General features: G+C 47.2%; 1 protein-coding gene across 1 annotated transcript in view; it reads right to left on the reverse strand.

Annotated features, from left to right (window-relative positions):
- Nucleotides 1-972: 972 nt before the first annotated feature.
- Nucleotides 973-27381, reverse strand: part of ERMARD (ER membrane associated RNA degradation) — a 33922-nt gene continuing 7513 nt past the window's right edge. The window contains exons 6-18 of the mRNA XM_065930962.1: nt 26405-26502; nt 25852-25988; nt 24302-24416; nt 23307-23409; nt 16559-16588; nt 15607-15675; nt 13894-14067; nt 6560-6643; nt 5792-5868; nt 5269-5394; nt 4833-5051; nt 4289-4402; nt 973-2173 (exon numbers count right to left, since the gene is read on the reverse strand). Of these exons, the coding sequence (XP_065787034.1) occupies nt 1993-2173; nt 4289-4402; nt 4833-5051; nt 5269-5394; nt 5792-5868; nt 6560-6643; nt 13894-14067; nt 15607-15675; nt 16559-16588; nt 23307-23409; nt 24302-24416; nt 25852-25988; nt 26405-26502 (1527 nt within the window). The 3' untranslated portion in view covers nt 973-1992. The remainder of the gene's footprint in view (nt 2174-4288; nt 4403-4832; nt 5052-5268; nt 5395-5791; nt 5869-6559; nt 6644-13893; nt 14068-15606; nt 15676-16558; nt 16589-23306; nt 23410-24301; nt 24417-25851; nt 25989-26404; nt 26503-27381) is intronic.

Here is a 27381-nt window from a genome sequence, read left to right on the forward strand (position 1 = left end):
GTCCACAGACACCACCTGCAGGGCAGAGCTGCAGTGCCCAGCCGCAGGGCGGCCACAGGACAGCAGGGACGGGGACTGCTCTCGGTCAAGCGCCACGAAGGACCACGTGGTGAGGGGACACCCATGGGAAGCATGCCGGGTCAGTGAGGTCAGCACTCAGGGGCCCAGGGGAACGAGCCTGGGGACCGACACATGGGGATTGGAGGGGTGCAGGGGCGTGAGGAAGAGATAAGGGCCCGCCCCCGGCATCAGGTGACGCAGGTACCTCCCAGCCCGTCACATCAGCCACTGGCGCTCAGCGAGTAGGGCAGCACCCACTCAGCACACGCTCCAGCCCTTGGATGATGCAACAGGGACGGCGGTGCTCACAGCTGCATCCCCGCTGAGAGGTCCACAGTCCCGGAGGCAGGTGTGGGGGCAACCTCTGGCCTGCTGGAGCCATGGCCAGGGGCGGTGCACTGGCTGCCCGCTGGCCTGGAGGCTTCTGTTCTCAAGAAAACGCTGCCACAGACGGGCCCTCCTAGCAGCCTTGCCAGGGAAGCAAAGGACAAAGGGCTATGACTGGGGGCCTGCTCCCCATGCACCTGGGGACAGCTGCAGCTCAGGCGGGGGCCTTGGGAAAACTCTCAGCATTCCCATCTCCAGGGGTAAAAGGCAATGGACAACTAGTTCCCATAACTAGGAGGTTTCTAGCGGGAAAGCTCTTTGAGGAGTGAGGTTTGGGTCGACTTACCAGGTGAGGGCCGGCGACCAGAGGCCAGTGGCTGAGGGAGGAGGCGGCGACGAGACAGGAAGCCTCCTCAGCCCAGCGGCCAGCCCAGCCTCGGGTCCCGCGGTCACCACGCAGCCCCAGCTGCTTCTTCCCTGCCCCCCACCCCATTCCAGCGCCAACACCAGCAGGGTTACGAGTGGTTATCCTCCAAATCATAATTGTAACTTGAGTCTAGCCTGGGAGGGGGGGGCAATGGCGTGGGGGGCTTGCATCACAGCAGACAGAAGCGGGAGGCATCCCCGTCTTTACCCACAAGTTCAGTTACAGAGGGGTGGCCGCTGTTGAACTGGAGAAGTGACAGCTGGACCAGGAAAGTCTGTGGTCACACTGCCCCACCGCCCCACGGCGGCCTCCCTGTCGACCTCCGAGGGCAGAGAAGCTGGAGCACACGGCAGGACACCCTTCCTGGGAGACCGACCCGCCAGCAAGGCCAGGAGGAGGCTGTGTGGCCAGCGGAGGAGGGGCACAGGCGAGTGCACCCAGACTCTGGGTTCAGGGCAGCCCTGCAGGGGCTCTTGGAGAACCATGGGCCTTGCTGCTGCTACCGGAGCAGATGAGGAGCCTCCTGCGGTGGCTGCCTGGGCTTCCCACGAGCCTGACCTGGGGGTGTCCACGGCCCATCTCAATCTGTCCTCCCAGGGGCTGCACTAACCTGCCAGACCTGGACCCCCAGGGACAGGCTGACTGGCAGGCTTGCCCAGGGGCCTTCCCACCTCTCTCCAGCGAGATCTGCAGCCCATCCACCTCACCCTCTGCTCCAAGGACGGGGGTGACTGGCCCAACACCTCCCACCATGCTCCAGTGGCTGGTCCAGGGGTGGACGTCTGCCCAGCCTGACCCGTGAATGCAAGGCAGGGTGCTGGTCACAGCCATCATTTCAAGATTTGCGCTATGGTCAGTAAAATGTAGCCAGCCACGCCTGGGTGACAGCTAAGCTAGAAGTCTCTCCTCTGGACAGGACACGTTGGGAGACGAGGCCCCAAACTGCTGCGGCCACTGCTTCCAAGTGATCCACCTGAGGCTCACACCAGCAGCTGGAAAGCGACTGGAGAACTGAAGGGCAGGAGGCTTGGGGCCCTGATGGATCAGAGTGCCGAACCCACCTGCCCTCAGATGCTATGCCCTTGGACACCCACCTGGCCCTTGGGTCCTCAATTCATAGGCTATGAAGTCCACATGGTCGGTCGGGTTTCTGACAGAGCCCAAGGCATCCTGACTTATCAAATGACTTTACTTGTGGATTTCTTGGCTAAATGTGTTAACATCTGTTTCTTCTCAGTAAAAGTCCAAATCTTCAACAAGGCTGCATGTGTGAGATGGACAGCTTCGTCCCACTTGTTCTTGTCTTGGCTGGTGTAAGCTGCCAGGTTCTCTGTGTACTGCAAGACACACTTTAAGAACCTGTTTAAAAGAAAGTAATTTATCTATCCTACTGTAAAATGCAACAAGGATTTACGTGTATTCCCTTCACTTTGGAATCACAATTGAAGTACTCTAGCTAATTTTCATCTGAAGATTCAAGAAAAGGAAATACATTCAAAATGGAAATGAGAGAATGCCAACTGAATGAAGGCAAGAATGTCAGCGTTACAGGGTGGATGTCCACGCGCCACACAGCTCACCCGCTCCCAGGTCCATGCAGGACGCTCTGCTGATGGAACCTTAGGGGCCGCCTGGACCACAAGACACTGGACCCTCAGGGGCTGTGCCTCCTGTTTCCACCCCACTAGCCTCACGCCCCATGGAGGGGCCACCCGCACCCCCCCCCCAACAGTAGATACGTGCCGCTGGGAGCAGCCATCGCTGCCAAAAGGCTTCTGCTGGAAGATGACCCACCAGGGAGCCCACGAGTGCCCTCTGACTGGTGGGAAGAAGGGCCATGCCCACATTTCCCAAGTTCTCCTTAAAGTTTCTCAAGTAGCCCGAAATTTTCTCCAACTAAGGATTTTTGAAATTTTCACACTTAGGGAGAAGTTAACACAGCAAAAACCCACAACCCCTGTCTAGACCGTGGCTTTCAGATGAGGTGACTGTGCCCCCAAAGGAACTGGGGGCGTCTGAGCCCTGTGTGGCTGTCACAGCTGGGGCTGCCGGCATCCAGTGGGCGGGGGGGCACTGCGCTACGGTGCGTGCATGGCCCTGCGGCAGATGGTCTGCGGATTAGAGCCGGACCAGGCTCTGGGCGTCCACGCAGCTGAGGGTGCTGCAGCTTCACCAGCCTCCTCCCACTATCGCTGTCAGGAGGGATTCCAAAATCACTCACATGTAGATCACTCAGCTTTCTGAGCTGTGTCAACTCTAAAGGCTCACTGACTTGCACTGAAACCCACAGAGAAGAGCAGTTCAGGGCCAGACAGGAGGGAACACGACTCAAAATCACTGACACGCAGCTTCATCTGCAGTGTGCACACTGACCCAGATACCGCTGGTGTTCTGAAGTGTCACACACTGACTCATGTACTGCTGGTATTCTGAAGTGTTACACACTCACCTCATGTACTGCCGGTATTCTGAAGTGTTACACACTGACTCAGGTACTGCTGGTATTCTGAAGTGTTACACACTCCCCTCATGTACCGCTGGTATTCTGAAGTGTTACACACTGACTCATGTACTGTGGGTATTCTGAAGTGTTACACACTCACCTCATGTACCGCTGGTATTCTGAAGTGTTACACACTCACCTCATGTACCGCTGGTATTCTGAGGTGTTACTCACCTCATGTACCGCTGGTATTCTGAAGTGTTACACACTGACTCAGGTACTGCTGGTATTCTGAGGTGTTACTCACCTCATGTACTGCTGGTATTCTGAAGTGTTACACACTCACCTCATGTACTGCAGGTGTTCTGAAGTGTTACACACTCACCTCGTACTGCTAGTATTCTGAAGTGTTATACACTGACCTCAGGTACTGCTGGTATTCTGAAGTGTTATACACTCACCTCATATACTGCTGGCATTCTGAAGTGTTACACACTCACCTCATGTACTCCTGGTGTTCTGAAGTGTTACACACTGACTCAGGTACTGCTGGTATTCTGAAGTGTTACACACTCACCTCATGTACTGCAGGTGTTCTGAAGTGTTACACACTCACCTCATGTACTGCAGGTGTTCTGAAGTGTTACTCACCTCATGTACTGCAGGTGTTCTGAAGTGTTACACACTCTCCTCATGTACTGCAGGTGTTCTGAAGTGTTACACACTCACCTCATGTACTGCAGGTGTTCTGAAGTGTTACACACTCACCTCGTACTGCTGGTATTCTGAAGTGTTACTCACTGACTCATGTACTGCTGGTATTCTGAAGTGTTATACACTGACCTCAGGTACTCCTGGTATTCTGAAGTGTTACACACTCACCTCATGTACTGCTGGTATTCTGAAGTGTTACACACTGACTCAGGTACTGAGGGTGTTCTGAACTGCACACTGACTCAGGTACCACTGGTATTCTGAAGTGTGCACACTGAATCAGATATCGCTGGTGTTCTGAACTGTTACACACTGACCTCAGGTACTGCTGGTATTCGGAAGCACTCTTCCCAAGAACCATGTGAATGTTGATCAATTCTAGCACAATCAGCAATAAAATCAGGTAAAGCATCGGAGACAGAAGCTTCATACTAAAAACATAAAATCAGTTAAAACTTAGTAAGTGTTAAGTATTTATCACCTTTATAAGGTGCCTTCATGAGGATGCAGAGCAGTCTAGATACACAGTGCCAGCACTGCCGGGTAAATCTGCTGTTACCTTTAAAATCCAAAGATTCGCTGGGTCTGTAGAACCCATATTCTAAAGTTACAGGTGGTATTCACAGTGATACCCATTGCAATTTTTCTCGAAAATAAGTATTCTCTGAAGTGGGAGCAGAAGCCCATCAGGTGAGAGCCGCCCAGTGGAGCTCCGCCCACCATAGCTCCGCCCAGCAGAGCTCCGCCCATGATAGCTCCGCCCAGCAGACCGTGCACCTGCGCACCAGGCCACAGAGCACGCACCTGGGCACCAGAGCTCCGCCCACCATAGCTCCACCCAGCAGAGCAAGCAGCACGCACCTGCGCACCAGACGCAGGTAGTTCCGCCTCTGCCGTGAGCGCAGGCTTCGGTCCTCCCACTGCCGGCGCCTCAGCTCCACGCACTTGGCTACCTGGTCACAAACGCGGCGACAGTGGCTGCTGACCCTCCGGAGCACAGCCAGCACCTCCAGGACAGCTCGGGGGCAGAAGAGGGTCCGCACGGGGATGCTGCAGAGCGCAGGGAGCAGCCGGGGCCACCTGCGGGGCGGAGAGCAGGTCCTGAGGGCCTGTCCGCCCTGGGCCGGTGGCCTGCACAACTGCCGCGGCCTCATCACAAGCGTCAGACTCGGCCGAGCCTGTGTGAGAACGTCTGTCGCCACACGCACCGTCAGGGCTTATCTAACGGCTCCTCCTTGAAGTCTGCAACGCAACACACCTCCCCCAGGCCCAAGCACCCAGGACGCCCGGGACTCACTCCTCAGGAGGAAGGCGCCCAGAGAGGTGGGCAGCGCGGTGTGTCTCAGGCACATGGCAACACAGCTCAGCCGCGATTTCTGTGATTAAAGAGCTGCAGGCATCTGTTTCAGAATCACCTTCTGACCTGAAGACAGGAAACATTTAAAGACATGTGACAAGGAGCAGTTGCCCAATTAGGACCAGTGCAAACTGATGTTTATTTCAGTGGTTCACTGGGCAACTTGCTTTCCCCAAAACAAAATGAAAAAGCCACATCGGAGGCCAAGTTAAAGGTAAATGACAGAGGCACCACCGACTGTTCTGCCAGACGCCACCCACCTCCCCAGGAGGCATTCCTTCATGCTCGGGCCCTCGGTCTCTGCAAACGCTTCCCCCATGACTGCGCCCTGAGCCCCCAGTCTCGGCCCCCCAGCACCAAGCCCCAGTAACCCCTCCTTGGGACCTGTCTCCTGACAGCCTTGCCAGAGAAGACTCTGGAGCTGAGGTTCACGGAGCCTTGCGAAGCTCCTGTGAGGACTCACCGCACAGCCTCCCTTTCGGCTTCTTCGGGCAAAGGCAGCAGAGGCCAAGCTCCAATGCTCCCCCCACAGCTCAGCACCTACACGACATGTGTGTAAAACTGCTTCAGAGGCTACATCTGAAAACCAGGTGGGCATCTGTTATTCAGGCCACACAGGTAAAGGGAGGCAGGTGAAAACGAGATCCCTAGGAAGTGTCAACAGCCCCTCCCACCCAACGCGCCTGGGGACCGCCCCCTGCGGGCTGGGCTTCTCTGCTACACCTCTGCAAATCTCCCCAAGCCAGCCTGCACTGATTACACAGCTTCCTTTCAGAATTTCTCTAACAACTATTGTGATGATTGTATTCTTGGACACGACCCCACCTTGCTCCTTGGTACTGCCTGCCATATGTAAAATAAAGTTTCTGAGACACTCTCCAATCACAATATCCGGGTAGAAATGTTCACAAGCTTATTGCTTGTTTAAGCTACAGGTTAACAAAAGCTGGTCTGATGAAGCTAACATCCCTCACCACTGCCAAGCAATGCCTGTGACAGGTCCTGGGTTAATGGCATGCAGTCACCCACAGAGTACTAAAAACACCGAGGACGCAAACCCACCATCACCTCAACTGCTGGACCCCAGAATGATGCAGTGGCCAGGCCAAGGTCAGACATCTGGGAGGCACACAAGCCACAGAGCCAGGTCTGGGGACGCGAAGCCGGCTGGAGGCGGCGGCCTCCACCCTTCAAATTTCTACAGCTGTGGACCACGCCTCTCCCCACATACCTGTTTTTTAAGCTTAGAAGCTGGGTGGCAGCGAGAAACGTAGGCTACTGCAAGGTTAATCAATGACCTCACCGCGGGTTTTTCCTGGTTTAGAGAAAACAGACCATTGTTACTACAACTTTGGTCAGGCTTCTGTTTCTCTGCTATTGCATCTGAGGTCACATAAGAGTCCTGACTTCTCGTTAGCTCCCTACACATAATTCTCTCAGCTAAAAGAAGGAAAACTCTTCATTAAAATAGCTTTGACATAGTAGTCAAGCCATAACCAACAAAATTATCTTAAATAAGGCTGATTAATAGTGATCAATTACAAATGCCAATCTGTCCACAACACAGCAAAACCAGAAATAAATGAGAAAAAGAGTTCAAACAATTGGAAAATTTAAGAGATTCTCCTAAAAAACTAGGACACAATAAGAATTTAAACATTAAAAATAAATATAACTAGAAGCAGAATACATACTATAAACATTCAACTGCCAGACATATAAGTATTTCTAAAAGAGTAAAAAAATTACAGTATTTACAGCTGACATACCTGTATAACTGGCAAACCCAAGTCTGTGGACTATTACAAAATGTGGTCAACTGGAGAAGGGAATGGCAAACAACTCCAGTTTTCTTGCCTTGAGAACCCCATGAACAGGATGAAAAGGCAAAAAATATGACATTGGAAGATGAACCCATAGGTCAGTAGGTGTCCAATTTGCTACTGAGGAAGAACAGATAAACAGCTTCAGAAAGAATGATGAGGCTGAGCCAAAGCAGAAAAGATGCCCAATTGTGGATGTGTCTGGTGGTGAAAGTAAAGTCCAATGCTGTAAAGAACACTGCATAGGAACCTGGAATGTTAGGTTCATGAGTCAAGGTAAATTGGAAGTGGTCAAGTAGGAGATGGCAAGAGTGAACATCGACATTTTAGGAATCAGTGAACTAAAATGGACAGAAATGGGTGAATTTAATTCAGATGATCATTATACCTACTACTGTAGGCGAATCCCTTAGGAGAAATAGAGTAGTCCTCACAGTCAACAAATGCGTCTGAAATGCAGTACTTGGGTCAGTCTCAAAAATGACAGAATGATCTCAGTTTGATTCTAAAGCAAACTATTCAACATCACAGTAATCCAAATCTCTGCCCCAACCACTAGTGTCGAAGAAGCTGAAGTTGAATGGTTCTATGAAGATCTAGGCAACCTTCTAGAACTAACACCAAAAAAAGATGTCCTTTTCATCCTAAGGGACTGGAATGCAAAAGTAAGAAGTCAAGAGATACGTGGAGTAACAAGTTTGGCCTTGGAGTACAGAATGAAGCAGGGCAAAGGCTAACAGAGTTTTGCCAAGAGAACACACTGGTCAGAGCAAACACCCTCTTCCAAAAACACAGAGATGACTCTACATGTGGACATCACCAGATGGTCAATACCGAAATAAGATTGATTATATCCTTGCAGCCAAAGATAGAGAAGCTCTATATAGTCAGCAAAAACAAGACTGGGAGCTGACTGTGGCTCAGAGCATAATCTCCTTGTTGTCAAATTCAGACTTACATTGAAGACAGTAGGAAAAGCCACTGTTGCTGCTGCTGCGAAGTCGCTTCAGTCGTGTCTGACCCTGTGCGACCCCACAGACGGCAGCCCCCAGGCTCCGCCGTCCCTGGGATTCTCCAGGCAACAACACTGGAGTGGGTTGCCATTTCCTTCTCCAATGCATGAAAGTGAAAAATGAAAGTGAAGTCGCTCAGTCGTGTCCGACTCTCAGCAACCCCATGGACTGCAGCCTACCAGGCTCCTCCTTCCATGGGATTCTCCAGGTGAGAGTACTGGAGTGGGGTGCCATTGCCTTCTCCGAGTAAAAGCCACTAGGTCATTCACAACTGACCTAATCAAATCCCTTATTATTACACAGTGGAGGTGACGAACAGATTCAAGGGATTAGATCTAGTAGACACAGAGTGCCTGAATAACTATGGAAGGAAGTTCATAACACTATGCAAGAAGCAGTGACCAAAACCATCCCCAAGAAAAAGAAATGCAATAAGGCAAACTGGTTGTCTGAGGAGGCTTTACAAATAGCTGAGAAAAGAAGAGAAGTGAAAGACAAAGGAGAAAAGGTAATATATACCCATCTGAATGCAGAATTCCAACGAATAGCAAGGAGAGATAAGAAAGCCTTAAGTGACCAATGCTGACTTTATTCTCTTGGGCTCTAAAATCACTGCAGATGATGACTGCAGCCATGAAATTGAAAGACGCTTACTCCATGGAAGGAAAGTTATGACCAACCTAGATAGCATATTAAAAAGCAAAGATATTACTTTGTCAACAAAGGTCCATCTAGTCAAGGCTGTGGTTTTTCCAGTGGTCACGTATGGATGTGAGAGTTGGAATATAAAGAAAGCTGAGCATCGAAGAATTGATGCTTTTGAACTGTGGTGTTGAGAAGACTCTTGAGAGTCCCTTGGACTGCAAGGAGATCCAACCAGTCCATTCCAAAGGAGGTCAGTCCTGGGTGTTCATTGGAAGAACTGACACTGAAGCTGAAACTCCAATACTTTGGCCACCTGATGCGAAAAGTTGACACATTTGAAAAGACCCTGATGCTGGGAAAGATTGAGGGCAGGAAGAGAAGGGGACGACAGAGGAGGAGATGGTTGGATGGCAACACCAACTCAATGGACATGGGTTTGGGTGGACTCTGGGAGTTGGTGATGGACAGGGAGGCCTGGCCTGCTGTGATTCATGGGGTCACAAAGAGTCGGACACGACTGAGTGACTGAACTGAACTGAACAATGCAAAGAAACAGAGGAAAACAATAGAGATCTCTTCAAGAAAATCAGATACACCAAGGGAACATTTCATGCAAAGATGGGCACAATAAAGGACAGAAATGCTTTGGTCCTAAAAGAAGCAGAAGATATTAAGAAAAGGTGGCAAGAATACACAGAAGAACTATATAAGAAAAGGTCTTAATGACCCAGATAACCATGATGGTGTGATCACTCATCTAGAGCCAGACATTCTGGGGTGTAAAGTCAAGTGGGCCTTAGGAAGCATTACTACAAATAAAGTTAGTCGAGGTGATGGAATCCCAGCTGAGCTATTTCAAATTCTAAAAGATGATGCTCTACACTCTCCGACATAAATCTCAGCAAGATCCTCTATGACCCACCTCCCAGAATATTGGAAATAAAAGCAAAACTAAACAAATGGGACCTAATGAAACTTAAAAGCTTCTGCACTACAAAGAAAACTATAAGTAAGGTGAAAAGACAGCCCTCAGATTGGGAGAAAATAATAGCAAATGAAGAGACAGACAAAGGATTAATCTCAAAAATATACAAGCAACTCCTGAAGCTCAATTCCAGAAAAATAACTGACCCAATCAAAAAATGGGCCAAAGAACTAAACAGACATTTCCCCAAAGAAGACATACAGATGGCTAACAAACACATGAAAAGATGCTCAACATCACTCATTATTAGAGAAATGCAAATCAAAACCACAATGAGGTACCATTACACGCCAGTCAGGATGGCTGCTATCCAAAAGTCTACAAACAATAAATGCTGGAGAGGGTGTGGAGAAAAGGGAACCCTCTTACACTGTTGGTGGGAATGCAAACTAGTACAGTCGCTATGGAAAACAGTGTGGAGATTTCTTAAAAAACTGGAAATAGAACTGCCGTATGACCCAGCAATACCACTTCTGGGCATACACACTGAGGAAACCAGATCTGAAAGAGACACATGCACCCCAATGTTCATCGCAGCACTGTTTATAATAGCCAGGACATGGAAGCAACCTAGATGCCCATCAGCAGACGAATGGATAAGAAAGCTGTGGTACATATACACCATGGAATATTACTCAGCTGTTAAAAAGAATTCATTTGAATCAGTTCTAATGAGATGGATGAAACTGGAGCCCATTATACAGAGTGAGGTAAGCCAGAAAGATAAAGAACATTACAGCATACTAACACATATATATGGAATTTAGAAAGATGGTAACGATAACCCTATATGCAAAACAGAAAAAGAGACACAGAAGTACAGAACAGACTTTTGAACTCTGTGGGAGAAGGTGAGGGTGGGATGTTTCAAAAGAACAGCATGTATATTATCTATGGTGAAACAGATCACCAGCCCAGGTGGGATGCATGAGACAAGTGCTCGGGCCTGGTGCACTGGGAGGACCCTGAGGAGTCGGGTGGGGAGGGAGGTGGGAGGGGGGATCGGGATGGGGAATACGTGTAACTCCATGGCTGATTCATGTCAATGTATGACAAAACCCACTGAAATGTTGTGAAGTAATTAGCCTCCAACTAATAAAAAAAAAATTAAAATAAAATAAAATAAAATAAAAGATGATGCTCTTAAAATGCTGCACTGAATATGCCAGCAAATTTGGAAAACTCAGCAGTGGCCACAGGACAGTCTTCATTCCAATCCCAAAGAAGGGTAATGCCAAAGAATGTTCAAATTACTGCACAATGGCACTCATTTCACATGCCAGCAAGGTAATGCCCAAAGTCATTCAAGCTAGCCATTAATAGCATGTGAACTGAGAACTTCTAGATGTTCAAGCTGGATTTAGAAAAGGCAGGGGAACCACAGATCAAATTGCCAACATCCTTTGGATCATAGAAAAAGCAAGAGAATTCCAGAAAAACATCTACTTCTGCTTCACTGACTACACACTAAAGCCTTCAACTGTGTGGATCACAACAAACTGCAGAAAATTCTTCAAGAGATGGGAATACCAGACCACCTTACCTGCCTCCTGAGAAATCTGTATGCAGGTCAAGAAGCAACAGTTAGAAACAGACACAGGACAATGGACTGGTTCAAAATTAGGAAAGGGGTAAGTCAAGGCTGTATATTGTCACCCCAGTTATTTAACTTCTGTGCAGAGTGCATCATGTGAAATGCCGGGCTGGAGGAAGCACAGGCTGGAGAGAAATAGCAACAACCCCAGATGTGCAGATGACACCACTCTAATGAGATAAAGTGAAGAGGAACTAAAGAGCCTCTTGATGAAAGTCAAAGAGGAGAGTGAAAAAGCTGGCTTAACACTCAACATTTGAAAAACTAAGATCATGACATCCGGTCCCACCACTTCATGGCAAATAGATGGGAAAACAGTGGAAACAGTGGCTGACTTTATTTTCTTGGTCTCCAAAATCACTGCAGATGGTGACTGCAGCCATGAAATTAAAAGACGTTTACTCCTCAGAAGAAAAACTGTGACCAACCTAGACAGCATATTAAAAACCACACGCATCACTTTGCATCCATCTATGGTTTTTCCAAAGCTATGGTTTTTCAAGTAATCACGTACAGATGTGAGAGTTGGATCATAAAGAAGGCTGGTGCCAAAGAACTGATGCTTTTGAACTGTGCTGAAGAAGACTCTTGAGAGTCCCCCGGACTGCAAGGATATCAAACAAATCAATCCTAAAGGAAATCAGTCCTGAATATTCATCGGAAGGACTGATGCTGAAGCTGAAGCTCCAATCCTTTGGCCACCTCATGGAAAGAGCCAACTCATTGGAAAAGACCCTATGCTGGGTAAGACTGAGGGTAGGAGGAGAAGGGGGTGACAGAGGATGAGATGGTTCAAAGGTATCACTGAATCAACAGACATGAGTTTGAGCAAACTCCAGGAGGTGGTGAAGAACAGGGAAGCCTGGCGTGCTGTAGTCCATGAGGTTGCAGAGTCGGACATGAATTGCCACTGAAGAACAGGAAAGTCAGTGAGTTGATAGCCAACAAATTTAATACATGGAAGTCAAAAGCTTCCCTATGTATAAGCAGTAACTACCTAGAACTCTCAACAGCACAAAACCACTGAAATGACTAGCTGTTACTTGGAGAAGAAATGCAGTTAAGTTCCATTTACTCCGACATCTACAGATCAGACAGCCATGAGGCTCACGGGGCGGTTGGTACCTGGTAGGGTCACCAGGACTCACACCTGAAGCCAGCAATGAGCCAGTGGCCACCACAGCACACAGGGCTTCCCCCTGGCAGGAGCCGTGGGAGGGCCTGAGCCCTGGGGACGCCTGGGGGCTCAGTGCGGGGGCGGCAGGGGAGGGGGCGCGGACCTGGGGCTCAGTCGTGAGGGGGAGCACGGAACCTGGAGAGTGAGGTGGGGGACCGGCCTTGGTGCCTGAGCAGCCACTCTCGTCAATTATCCCCACATTGATCCATCAGGAGCTCATCCCTGTGGGTTTGTGTTTAACTGCACAGGTTCACTGGAATAATAACAATCAGAGAAGAGGCGGGGCATTCTGAAGAAGAAGAGAAACAGGACCATGATGTCAGACACTAATGTGAGTGTTAATGTCAACACCAACTAATGTGTTGTGACACTCAGTAAAGACAGGAAAAGGGAGTCCAGGTCTGGAGTTCAGGGCTCCCTGCACAGAGATGTTTATTCTCTAAATGGGGTGGGCCAGCTTGCAAGCAATTTGCTAAAGGAAAAAAAAGCTAGATTCCCAGGTGAAATAAATTCCTGCTGGATCAAAAGATGTAAATGGAAAGAAAGCTATGCAACTGTAATTGAAAGCATATGAATACTTCTATAATTTCGGAAAACAAAAACCTTAAAAGGGTCTTTTAAGAAGAACTCCAAATGCATAAGCCAGAGAGGAAAAACCTAAAGACAGGTAACAGCAACACAGATAGAGAGACTCTCATACTGAGAAGGACAAATAGCATATGATATTGCTCATACGTGGAATACAAAAAAGTGGTACAAATAACCTATTTACAAAACAGAAAGAGAGTCACAGCAGTAGAAAACAATGGCCGTTTGTGTTCTTGGCTTATCCGCCTCAGGGCTCTCAGGGGATGAGGGAGTGGAGGATGAACTGGGGGTTGGACTGACACGTAGACACTACTGTACATAACACCGTGACTAGTAAGGACCTACTGCCCACGCAGGGAGCTCCACCCAGTCGTCTGTCGTGGGCGGTACGGGAGAGGAACCCCAAGCAGTGGGAATGTGTGTGTGTGACTGATCCACGGTGCTGTACACCTGAGACTAACACACAAAAATCAACCGGGCTCCATCTAAAAGGTTTAAGTAAATAAATACAGATTTAGAGTAAAAAAAATAGGATGAATTATTTTAGGTGAGATCAAGTAATATTAATTTATGTTATAGAGAATACATGTCCACAAGTAATCTGTTCAGACAGAGGCACACTGTAACTCAAATAAATTAAAAGATACTTAAAATATAATTAATTACATTTGAAAATAACTCCATTCCTTCTCAACTGAAAGAAGTGAATCTAATGAAATGTCTTCTTCCCTACACGTTACCTTGAACACTGATAACAGATCTTCATCAATAAATCTGAGTAAAAGGACAAAGGAAAACGCAAGCAGCTGATTGGCTGCTGCTTTCGGAAATTCAGGTAAACTGACTTCCCCATGGCTTAACCGATCTCTTAGACGGGGACCCTCCTGATGGTTTAGGAAATCCCAGAGAAATTCCTATCAAAAAAAAGGACAAAAAAAATGTGTGGTTAGTATTCTCAGCAGAAAGAAGGAAGCCTGAAGGCCCAGAAAGGGCAAGCTGGAGCAGCAATGTTCATTACGGAAAAGTGAGCCTGGAAGAGTCAGTCACAGTCACAGAGCAGACAAGCACCAAGTCACCCGGGATCCCTCGGCTTCTCACTGCACCTGCCGCCGCCGCTGCGTTCTCCTGCAGGACCTCTCTTCTGTGTAACGGCACCCTGCTGCCCGGGGCAGGATGCTGCTGGGGAGCCCTGTCCTCTGGAACTGCACCCCACGACCTCAGGCAGGAGCCCCGAGGCTCAGGCTGGCTCTCCCGGGGAGCCGCGTTTCTGCGCCTGTTCCTTGCGGACTCACAAGAAGCTGGCGAGTCCGGAGGACTGCACCGGGGCTGCAGAGCTGCCTGCACGGCTCCCGTGCTTGGGAGCCGCACCGTTCCCAGCCTCGACCCCTGGAGGAGGAGGACTGTGCTGGCCACACCTGGAATCCGCAGCTGTGCCCACATGGACCGCACCGGTTTTCTTTCCCCTCATGCCTCTTTCTCCGTGTCCTTTCTCAGATCATCCCTTTATTTTGAAGCCCTGTGAAGACACGGCTGTTTTCTTAATCACAAATCTTCAAGGACTCTTCCACAGGCAGAGGAAAAAGAGTCAGAAAACCACATTTGCTGATTCAAGCAAACTGCCGTTGGACAGAGGAGTCACAGAGATTCAAGATGAAAAAGAGCTTTAGATAAACGAGTTTAATCATGCTAACTTCCTGGTAGCAGAAAGGAGTGACTGATGTCACACAGCGGGAACTGGAACCCAGGATGCTGGCTCCCAGTTAAAAAATATAAAAATCCTATTTACAGTCCAAAGAAGTCACTGCAATATCCTCATAACATACAAAAATTTGACAAACAGAAAACAGATCTAAATAATTATCTTCTCATCCAACACTCTATCTTACTAGTCACATCTGACTTTGTTGTTGTTCGTAAAGCAAATACAGTCTCTGCTACCAGCACATATGGGCTTCCCTGGTGGCTCAGATGGGAAAGAATCTGCCTGCAACGCAGGAGACCTGGGTTCTGTCGTTGAGTCAGGAATATCCTCTAGAGAAGGACATGGCTACCCACTCCAGTATTCTTGCCGGGAGAATCCCATGGACAGAGGAGCCTGGGGGCTATATACAGTCCCTGGGATCGCAAAGAGATGGACGTGACTCAACGACTAACAGCTTCACACATTTCATCACTAAATTCATATAACCCACAAATTCAAACCCTGTTAGGACCAGGGTGACTAAGTCCTCAGGTCCTCGGGAAAGGACGTCTGGATGATCAGCAGGAAGCACCGGGCCTGAGCTTGCTCAGAGCTCAGCCAGTGTCAGCTGCAAAGACAGTGGAGACAGACAAGCAAATGCTTCAGGAGCACTTCTGGGCAGGCAACAAGACAAAACTAATGTCATTTTTGAGAAAAGCTAATCATATTGGTAAATAGCAGGGTATTACATTATAAATGCCTGACACTTTACCATTGCAGGCTCTCCCAGGAAAACAGGAAGCTGGTTGATTTTACCATCATTCAAGTGTTTTGCCAATATCTAAAACAGCAAGAAGAAATAAGTTGATCAAGTGGTATACAAGTATACATACATAGAACTTTCATTGTCAAAAGATACTAGACATGTGGTGTGACATGTGTTAAGTCCAAAACAGATTAAATGAGGACAGTCTTAGGAAAGTAGCAACCACCTATTTAGGAAAGGTTTTCTTAACCAATATAATGAGTTTAAGAAGATATATATGTATTCTTAATTGTGTGACGTGTGTGCTTCATGCATCTCCATGTATAGAGGTGTGCATGTGCTAATATATATTCAGATATATGTATGTGCACATATGGGCTTCCCTGCTGGCTCAGATGGTAAAGAATCTGCCTGCAATGCAGGAGACCCAGGTCCAATACCCGGGTCAGGAAGATCCCCTGGAGAAGGGAATGGCAACCCACTCCAGAACTCTTGCCTGGAGAAGTCCATGGACAGACAAGCCTGCGGCCTGGTGGGCTACAGTCCATGGAGTCACAAAGAGTCGGACACGACTGAGCGACTAACACATACTCACATGTGCGTATATATATATGCGTGTGTGTGTTTATGCACAGTTTGTGCATGTGTATGTGTACATATGTGTTTATGTGTATGTTTATATGTGTTTATGTATATGTGCAAACACTGTACATGGTGGGTTTATACATATATACATGTGTGTACGTGTATGTTATGGCCTTTCCATAACTTTAGAAACTAGGTTAATAATTAGCCTGAAAGTTATACTCAACACTATCATCAGTTTTTTCTTTGTTTTTCTGCAATATTTTCCTGCAAGCATATGATTTATGGCTGATTTTTAATTTTACATTTTAATTTTTATTTTAAACAAATACAATGTTCTGCTTGTCTCAAGATATCTTAGAAGTTTACTTACTTCATCGAAGGTAGTATAAAGAGCTGTTGACTTTAAAAAAGGAAAGAAAAGAAATAATTAAAGCAAAATACAAGTAGTGTGACATTATTCAAAGCAGGAAACAATTCTAGCATAGGGTCACAAATATGAGGCCTTCTTTTGTAAATAAAACTTCATCTAGCAACACTTTGGGAAGGATGTTGCTGACTACATAAATATGATACACAAGGCATGAAGATACAGTGATCCTGGCGGACAAGCCGCGTAAGACTATCACCCTCACACGTACAGCAATTCAGGTGCATCTGACACTCACAATCCCACAACTTCACAAATCACTACTCACACACACAGAGCACCTCTACTGATGACTGGTATCTGTGTGCAAGCGCGCACAACTGAGTATTTTCTCCAACAAGCATCTGGTGCCTTTCATACTTCTTGAGTAACTGGTGCAGGGTTTACAGATGTGGCTCGGGACCAGACTGCCTCGACGTTCCAATCCCAACTTCAGCACCTTCTGCACATGAAGCCCTGAGCACCTTCACACACCCCCGTTTCTTTGCTAAACCAGAAGTGAGGAATGCCCATCTCAAAGGCTCCTGGGGAAGTCAGCACGATTTTACACACAGCGTGTCAAAATCGGTATTGTGAGGAGGCTGAGCACCGAAGAAACATGTTGCACTTATTAATGCTCACTAACAGACTTTCATTTTAATATTTATTATCACACATTCTTCAACATATATTGCTGTGAAGATGGCTCTAAAGCCCATATACTGCCAAACCTGTTCTGCCAATGCTAAAATCTCTCCTGAGCTCTATTCTAAGTATTCAACTGCCTACTAAATATCCCCACCACTTCCTCAAAGACTTAACTTTTCACTCATCTCCATAAATGATGGAAATAAACTTCTATCTTGTTTTACAGAATTGGTATAAATACCTTCTCTTGCACCCCTAAAACACATAAGCTTCTAAAAAGTCACAAAGTTTCACTCATCTTCACAGCCTCCATTGACTCTGAAGAGATCTTATGCCATAAAATAATCATAGAATTTGCAGAAGCAGTTTACAGTTTTACAAAGTATTTTCATTTGTATATCACCTTATAAGTAAACTGTATGAACATTATTTTTAGTACAAAGTTAAAAGCACACTGTATTTCCTTCCTGACCACTTGCCCAGTCCCCATCTCTTTGAGAGAGAAGCTTCATTTAACTGATTTCATCTGTTTGATGACTGTCATTTATAACTTTATTGCTACTTCTGTCTCAGATGTTTGGAAAAGGTATATGGATTCATTACAAATTCTAATGTACTATCTACAGATTATAAGATAAAGTCAAGCATGTATTTGCTGATACTTTTTAAGTTGACCTGTCTTTATACTTAGAAATGTCTTAAAAGTAGCTTTCCCTGGTGGCTTAGATGGTTAAGAAATTGTCTGCAATGCAGCAGACCTGGGTTCAATCCCTGGGGCGGGAAGATCCCCTGGAGAAGGAAATGGCAACCCACTGCAGTATTCTTGCCTGGAGAATTCCAAGGACAGAGGAGCCAGCAGGCTGCAGCCCATGGGGTCATGAACAGTCAGATACGACTGAGTGACTATCACTCACTCATAAGTAAACTGGTGTTAGGTTTATTCTGGCTAAAATTTAAGATATTATCTGATAAACTATCCTCTGCAGAAACAGTCACTGTGTCCACTTGTGCAGTGAAATGACAACTAAATGATCAAATTCATGAACCACAGAGCCATGCACTGAGTGGCCAGGACACCGTTAAGTCAATTCTAAGAACACCTGAACGAGAGCTGACCCTGGGGCTCCAGCTCTTTCCACTGGAAGGCCAGGCTTCACTCCATAACACTGGACTGGGCAGAGCCCAGTGAAACACACTGGATGTGACGCCAGCAGACCCAAGTATGGACATCCCAGTCCCCAGGGCTGCACCAGAGACCTCTACAAAAGTACAGTGCAGAACCACCTCCAGATAAGACAGAAACAGGATACAGAGGAAAGCAGTGTTAGGTCTGAGTAGACAAGGCTCTGTGAGGTCCCCCCTGTGGCCGCAAGTGGCCAGGCAGGGAAGAGCGGGCAAGGAAGAAGAGAGGTATGCATGTCCAGGAACTGGCAAGGAGTCTAAACGATGCTGGTGAAATCAGGTGGAGAACAAAGTGCAGAAAGGCTGAGGCCAGACTCTGAGATCCTTTAAACCAGAAACGTGAGCAGTGCAATCAGGCACTGGAAGTCATGAAAGGCTTTTAAGCAGACGGGTTCATAGAAGACACAGGAATACTCATAAACTTAGCAAATAATCAGTGGCAGCGTGAGAATGGATGGGAGGAGGAGGAGAAGCACGAAGACTTGTGAGGGACAAGTTCAGGTGAGCAAGATATGAGCCAGTGAAGCCAAGCACTGATAGACCACGGGGTCAATCAGGGGCACGACCCACCAGGAGGGTGATGCACGGGAGGATGAGGGCAGGTGGAGCACACACGGCGCTGAAGCTGGATGTATGGCCACGAAGAGGACAGGCCCTGTCTGACTCTCTGTGACCCGTGGACTGCAACACGCCAAGCCTCCCTGTCCATCACCAACTCCCGGAGCTTTCTCAAACTCATGTCCATCCAGCCAGTGATGCCATGCAACTATCTCATCCTCTGTCGTCCCCTTCTCCTCCCACCTTCAATCTTTCCCAGCATCAGGGTCTTTTCAAATCAGTCAGTTCTTCGCATCAGGTGGCCAAAGTATTGGAGTTTCAGCTCAGCATCAGTCCTTCCAATGGAGTTTCAGCTCAGCATCAGTCCTTCCAATGAATATTCAGGACTGATTTCCTTTAGGATGGACTGGCTGGATCTCCTTGCAGTCCAAGGAACTCTCCAGAGCCTTCTCCAACACTACAGTTCAAAAGCATCAATTCTTCGGGGCTCAGCCTTCTTTATGGGCCAACTCTCACATCCATACATGACTACTGAAAAAATCATAACTTTGACTAGACGGACCTTTGTCAGCTAAGTAATGTCTTTGCTTTTTAATAGGCTGTCAATGTTGGTCATAGCTTTTGTTCCAAGGAGCAAGCGTCTTTCAATTTCATGGCTGCAGTCACCATCTGCAGTGATTTTGGAGCCCAAGAAAATGAAGTCCGTCACTGTTTCCATTGTTTCCTTATCTATTTGCCATGAAGTGATGGGACCAGATGCCATGATCTTAGTTTCTTGCACGTCAGAAGATGATGGAGTAGAAGGACGCGCGCTCATTTTCTCCTGCGAGAACTCCAAAATTGCAGCTCACTGCTGAACCACCATCAACAGGAGAACATTGGATCCCACCAAAAAAAGATACCCACGTCAAGAACAAAAGAGAAGCCCCAACAAGACGGCAGGAGGGGCAAAATCACATTTAGAATAAGGATAGTAAGGAACATCAGAGAACAAATTTGTGGAAGAAAAAAAATTGCCTTTATTGAAGTAAAGTAAATCTGGATGCTGGGGAAAGCTCCTACGAACATACTCAACAAACAGGTGTAAACCTAACACAGGAGATCAAAGAACTGTGAGTTAGAAAGAATGCCTTGAAGACGGCTAGAACTTAATGCTCTAAACCACCCTCTTAGCACTGCTTTAACTGTATCAACAACTTGTGCCATGTGGGGCTTTCATTTTCATTAGTTTCGGAGTATTTTGATTGGTGTTGCTCCCACAGAGGTAACAGCTTCAGGCACTGGATTATGTGAGCTCTCCCAGGGGATGCATATAAGGAGTAGAAGGTTGAAGACAGGATTTTTTGAGGAATGTCTATTTAAGGACATCACCAGATGGTCAACACCAAAATCAGACTGATTATACTCTTTGCAGCCAAAGATGGAGAAGCTCTATACAGTCAGCAAAAACAAGACCAGGAGCTGACTGTGGCTCAGATCATGAACTCCTTATTGCCAAATTCAGACTTAAACTGAAGAAAATAGGAAAACCACTAGACCATTCAGGTATGACCTAAATCAAATCCCTTATGACTATACAGTGGAAGTGAGAAATAGATTTAAGGGCCTAGATCTGATAGACAGAGAGCCTGATGAACTATGGACAGAGGTTCGTGACATTGTACAGGAGACAGGGATCAAGACCATCCCCATGGAAAAGAAAAGTAAAAAGGCAAAACGGTTGTCTGAGGAGGCCTTACAAATAGTTGTGAAAAGAAGAGAAGTGAAAAACAAAGGAGAAAAGGAAAGATATTCCCATTTGAATGCAGAGTTCCAAAGAATAGCCAGGAGAGATAAGAAAGCCTTCCTCAGCGATAAGTGCAAAGAAATAGAGGAAAACAACAGAATGGGAAATACTAGAGATCTCTTCAAGAAAATTAGAGATATCAAGGGAACATTTCAGGCAAAGAGGGGCTTAATAAAGGACAGAAATGGTATGGACCTAACAGAGCAGAAGATATTAAGAAGAGGTGGCAAGAATACACAGAAGAACTGTACAAAAAAGATCTTCACGAGCCAGATAATCATAATGGTGTGATCACTCACCTAGAGCCAGACATCCTGGAATGTGGGGCCTTAGAAAGCATCACTACGAACAAAGCTAGTGGATGTGATGGAATTCCAGTTGAGCTATTTCAAATCCTGAAAGATGATGCTGTGAAAGTGCTGCACTCAATATGCCAGCAAATTTGGAAAACTCAGCAGTGGCCACAGGACTGGAAAAGGTCAGTTTTCATCCCAATCCCTAAGAAACGCAATCCCAAAGAATGCTCAAACTACTGCACAATTGCACTCATCTCACACGCTAGTAAAGCAATGCTCAAAATTCTCCAAGCCAGGCTTCAGCAATACATGAACCGTGAACTTCCAGATGTTCAAGCTGGTTTTAGAAAAGGCAGAGGAACCAGAGATCAAATTGCAATATCCGCTGGATCATTGAAAAAGCAAGAGAGTTCCAGAAAAACATCTATTTCTGCTTTATTGACTACGACAAAGCCTTTGACTGTGTGGATCACAATAAACTGTGGAAAATTCTGAAAGAGATGGGAACACCAGACCACCTGACTTGCCTCTTGAGAAACCTGTATGCAGGTCAGGAAGCAAGTTAGAACTGGACATGGAACAACAGACTGGTTCCAAATAGGAAAAGGAGTACGTCAAGGCTGTATATTGTCACCCTGCTTATTTAACTTATATGCAGAGTCCATCATGAGAAACGCTGGTCTGGAAGAAGCACAAGCTGGAATCAAGATTGCTGGGAGAAATATCAATAACCTCAGAGATGCAGATGACACCACCCTTATGGCAAAGAGTGAAGAGGAACTGAATAGCCTCTTGATGAAAGTGAAAGAGGAGAGTGAAAAAGTTGGCTTAGAGCTTAACATTCAGAAAACTAAGATCATGGCATCTGGTCCCATCACCTCATGGGAAATAGATGGGGAGACAGTGGAAACAGTGTCGGGCTTTATTTTTGGGGGCTCCAAAGTCACTGTGGATGGTGACTGCAGCGATGAAATTAAAAGACGCTTACTCCTTGAAAGGAAAGTTATGACCAACCTAGATAGCATATTAAAAAGCAGAGACATTACTTTGCCAACAAAGGTCCGTCTGGTCAAGGCTATAGTTTTTCCAGTAGCTATGTATGGATGTGAGAGTTGGACTGTGAAGAAAGCTGAGCACCGAAGAATTTATGCTTTTGAACTGCGGTGTTGGAGAAGACTCTTGAGAGTCCCTTGGACTGCAAGGAGATCCAACCAGCCCATCCAAAAGGAGATCAGTCCTGAGTGTTCATTGGAAGGACTGATGTGGAAGCTGAAACTCCAGTACTTTGGCCACCTCATGAGAAGAGTTGAGTCATTGGAAAAGACCCTGATGCTGGGAGGGATTGGGGGCAGGAGGAGAAGGGGGTAACAGAGGATGAGATGGCTGGATGGCATCACCGACTCGATGGGCATGAATGAGTCTGGGTAAACTCCGGGAGTTTGTGATGGACAGGGAGGCCTGGCGTGCTGCGATTTATGGGGTCGCAGAGTCGGACACGACTGAGCGACTGAACTGAACTGATTTAAGGGGCAAAAATAGGACGATGAACTAGGAAAAAACAAGAACACCATTACAGCAGATGCTTGTGTTCATCCCATGATATATATTCCCCCTTTCCCCTACCTAATGGATTCTTCCATAACCCACTAGGACATGGCCACTCAAAGGTCTCTCTAAGCTCCACCGGCAGCTCTGGCCAAAAGGAAGCAGTCTCTTTAGAGAAGGCAAGCTGCAGACCACCCGTGCCCACCTCGTGGGGTTACAATAGTACAGCAGTAACTATGGCTACAGAGAAAGCATGAGCATCCACCACTTTTATGACATCACTAACGACATAAAAAACGACTTAGAATTTTTTTTCCCATTTTTATCCCGCCCAGTCGAGTCTGACTCTTTGCAACCTCATGGACTATACAGTCCATGCAATTTTCCAAGCCAGAATACTGGAGTGGGTAGCTTTTCCCTTTTCCAGGGGATCTTCCCAACCCAGGCCTCCCACACTGCAGTCAGATTCTTTATGAGCTGAGCCACAAGGGAAGAATCACAGATAAATAGAAGTCATACAAAATCAAAATAGGAAACCACAAAAAATGATAAGTCAAGCCTTCCAAAGAAAGTTCTTACAAGAAAATTCATTCAACAATAAACAAAAACAAGATAGTAAAAGCTTTAATTACGGACAGAAAACTGTCAATACAGTAGCAACCACCACCACCAGCCACTAGAGCAGTCAGAAGTGTACCTCAGCAGTTAGAAGTCTCTTTGGACATTCATTAACTTCAGCAAAAACCTTCCTAAGTCCAGTCTCTAGCTGCACCAGCAACAATATGGCACAGTCAGCAAACCTGTGAAATTGAAGGAAATCATAAAACTTCATGCTCTAAAGGTAAACTCTGGCACCAACACCATAATAAGGGTGCTGTTTTCCAGAGGTTACCAACGAGTGTCCAAAGCAGTGAGGGCTGATTACTCACTAACATGAGAAACAAAAACAGAATCAAGGTCTCAGAAGACAAGTGACAATAAAACTGTTTTCTGGTGTTTTAATGTACGGTGAGACAATTTTAGTAGCTGTAGTAGATTAAAATGTCACCAAATACCTGCCAAACTTGTTTCATCTAAAAAGTACTCAGACGCCAGGGTGTCGGTGGGCTCTCACGGTTTCCAGTCAAGTGTCTGCATCAGGACAGAGTAATGGGAAGAGAAGTGGAGCCCACTGACCACCCAGGGCAATACCCGGGGCCTGCTCCCTGGGGAACAGAGGCGACTGACAGCTTCTGTCTCTCCTGACTCTCTAACACTGCACACCGTGTTTCAGTCACAGTAAGAGCTTGAAAAATATAATAAGTTGCTTCAAAAAAGTAATTACTGCGGCACTCCCTGGTGGCCAAATGGTTAGGACCCTGGGTTTCCACAGCTGTGGCCCGAGCTCAATCCCTGATCAGGGAACTGGGGCCTGCAAGGTGTGCAGTGTGGCCAAAATGATTTCTTAATTTCTAAAATAAAAATTAAAATAATTATCATTATTAACTATATAAAACTGTACCAAAAAACAAAACAAAAAAATGCTTAAAACACAATTACAAGATGCCTTTTAATTAATTGCAGGAAGATAATTTATGCTCGGGTCGACTCCTGTTTGCTTTTACAGCAACATAGTACGGAAAGCAGAGGCTTCTAGGAAGGCCTGGCCTGCAGACCAACAGTGCCCAATCTGTAAAGCCACACTGCAGGTACCTGTGAGATTTTAACTTGGTTAATGCAACTTCCCAATATGGCAACATGACTTTCAGTATAAAAGTGGACTTCTTCATCACTTCTTCTAATACTGAAAGCACCTCAGTTGTAACATCTGTAAAATAGCAAATATTTTTAAGCACAATCACACTGATCAACTGAAAAAAGGTGTGAACACACTTAGGGAGTGATGCCACTGGGCCAACCTCTTTAAGAAGATGGACCGTGTGTAACGCGTGCCGTCTAAGAGTAAGGCCACCTGAATGAGGCCAGGCTGTAGGTGACCACAGGCAACCCGTGGGGGCTCAGGGCGACTGCACCAGTGACAGAGGCTGCAACTATGTGAGAAGAGGAGTTCAGGGGCAACTGGCTGGCCACACGGACCAAGAAAATACATCTTCCAAAGATGCGGGAAGCGAGAGTGAACCCAAAGGTAAGCTCTGGACTTAAGGTGAGCATGCTGTGTGCATGTAGGCTCATCCATCCATGGCAACCGACGTCCCACCTGGTGAGAGATGCTGACAAGGGAGGCGGGCGGCTGGGAGCCTCTGCACCGCCTTCCTGGTTCTGCTGTAAACTTAAAACTGCTCTACAAAAGTAAAGTCTCAAAAGATATATGCTACTGGCAGTCACCAGACTAGCAAAAGATTCCATAATACCAAAACGCTAAGACCGCTGGGGCCAAGATGCTCTGTACTCTCCCTTCCAGGGTTTTCATTGGCAAAAGCAGACATGGCCTGTCTACCACCAAACAGGAAAAGGGGTGGGGCTGGAGCAAACACAGGGTTTATCTGTTTTCTTGAAGTCCTGTGTCCTAAACCTCATCAGTCTGGTAAGACTTCGACAAAAAAAAAACAAAACACAAAAGATGATATTTATTGTTGTTTAGTTGCTAAATCGTGCCCAGCTCTTTGTGACCCCATGGACTGTAGCCCCAGGCTCCTCTGACCATGGGATTTCCCAGGCAAGAATACTGGAGTGGGTTGCCATTTCCTTTTCTGGAGGATCTTCCCAACCCAGGGATTGAACCCTCGTCTCCTGGGTTGGCAGATGGGTTCTACTCTGCTAGCCATCGGGGAAGTCCAAAGATGACACAGGAGAACACTTATACTACTGGCGCTTCTGGCATCACCATTAAGAGAACAGAGAAAGAGAGCAGAGAGGAGAAGGGAATGCGTGTCATAGACTGGTCCAAGCCACACATCTGCATGATAAACTAACTTTATCATTAATACTGATTCATGTCAACTGGTATTATTAATATTGATCAACATTATTAACATTATTGACCAATAATATTAACACTGATTCACGTAGCTGTGGCTCTCAGACTCCCAGCGCCAACCCTGGGGGCACCTGGGGGCACCATGGGAAGGGGTGAGGATTTATGTGGCAAAATTTAACAGGTTCCTCATGAAACTTTCAAAGGCACGTTGCCCCTGGAGAGTAACTATTCTTCCCACAGAGCTTGAGTGTCAGTGCTGCTTAATAACGTTATAAATACCTTTATAAAGATAGAGTCAAAGAAAAACGTGAAGTGTGGTACTTGCCAGGAAAAATGATCAAATCCTCTATGCTCGTAAGAGTTACAAAAGGTCGATGTGCCAACGTGAAGTTAGTCTGTTGAAGGTAACCCTTCAGTAGTTGACCCAGTCCTACTGTCAACAACACCAACATTGAGCAGTATCTGGTGGGAAATACCATAGCAATCTGTTAGAAACACAAACCCAGCACATATATAAAAAGCTCTACTTAAAAAAAAAAAGTAAAATTAAGAAAGCAAAACAGTATCAAACTGCAGAAAACCCCACTGGCTGTGGGGATGAAACTGCAGTGGTCCACAGGACCAGTGACCTCAGGAACCGCGAGCTGGAACCTAGGACCCCGCCCCCGGGGCTGCGCACCTCACCATTCTGCCGCTGAGCGTGCAGTGAAATCCTAACCCGGTCACCGCGGCGGCCATTCGGCCACTAGTGTCCAGTTTCGTCCTCAACATCCTGAACCCAAACTCTCTTATTTATCTCAAAATGCATCTTTTCTTGACGTGAAACTCAAACTAAAGCAAGCTTCTCAGCAGGTGAGAAAGCGCGCCGCGGCACTCACTTGGGCGGGACCTCCCGAGGGGCCGCGAAGCCGTGCCACAGGACGTTGCGGAGGTTCAGCCCGCGCGGGGAGCCCACGAAGACCCGGAGCACGTCCATCTGGGAGGGGGCAGGCCGCGGGGTTGCCGAGCAGCCCGCCCGGCTGGGCCGCGGGGCCTCCCCCGGCGCTGCGGGGGCCGCGAGCGCTCCCGCCCACAGCCTGTCAGACGCCTTCTGCCCGCGTTCCTCTCGCTCACCCGGGGCGACCTCTGAGGAGACGCTGCACTCACACTACACACGCGGGAAGCATACGAGCGAGGAGGGTGGCACCACGCGGGGAGAGGCCCCGAAGCCACAGGGGACGGAGCCCCCGGGACACACTGCGTCCAGGCCACGCGTGGAGAGGCCTGGTCTGTAGATGAAACAACTCCACAGCAGACGACAGACTAGGCCCCACAGCGGGCAGCTGAGCGCCGAGGCTCGGCCTCCTGCCTGACCTGAAGCTCTCGGTTCACCCGCTCCATCCTCCTACCTGTCATCAAATGTGAAGACCCTCCCGAATCAAGGATCCTACCTGTTCAACCGCAACACTTACACCTTCCCTGGCATCCCCCGGGCGTGGAGCACCACGCGTTACAGGAGATTCACGACACACGGGAAGCTGCTCAGAGACTAAGAGGACTCAAGCCCATGTCTAGGAAAGAGGAGCTGAGCCTCCCAGAGACTCGGGAAAGGACTGAAGCTGCTTCATCCATCTGCAGACTCGGAGGGAAGAGGGGATGGTACTCTGCATGCCCTCATGGGCGTGAACTCACACAAGGGGTTTCGACTGAGCCCCAGAACGTCTGACAGCCAGTCCTTCCGTGCTACTCCAGGAAGTCCTGGCGCTCACACTAACTTAAAATACTTTTAACATGACCTTTAACTTAACAACATTAATAATTAAATATTACTTGCCTTAAATTTACTATTATTTTAAATTAATTGTTCATACCATCT

Source organism: Muntiacus reevesi, chromosome 3 (assembly GCF_963930625.1).
Source record: "Muntiacus reevesi chromosome 3, mMunRee1.1, whole genome shotgun sequence".
NCBI lineage: Eukaryota > Metazoa > Chordata > Mammalia > Artiodactyla > Cervidae > Muntiacus > Muntiacus reevesi.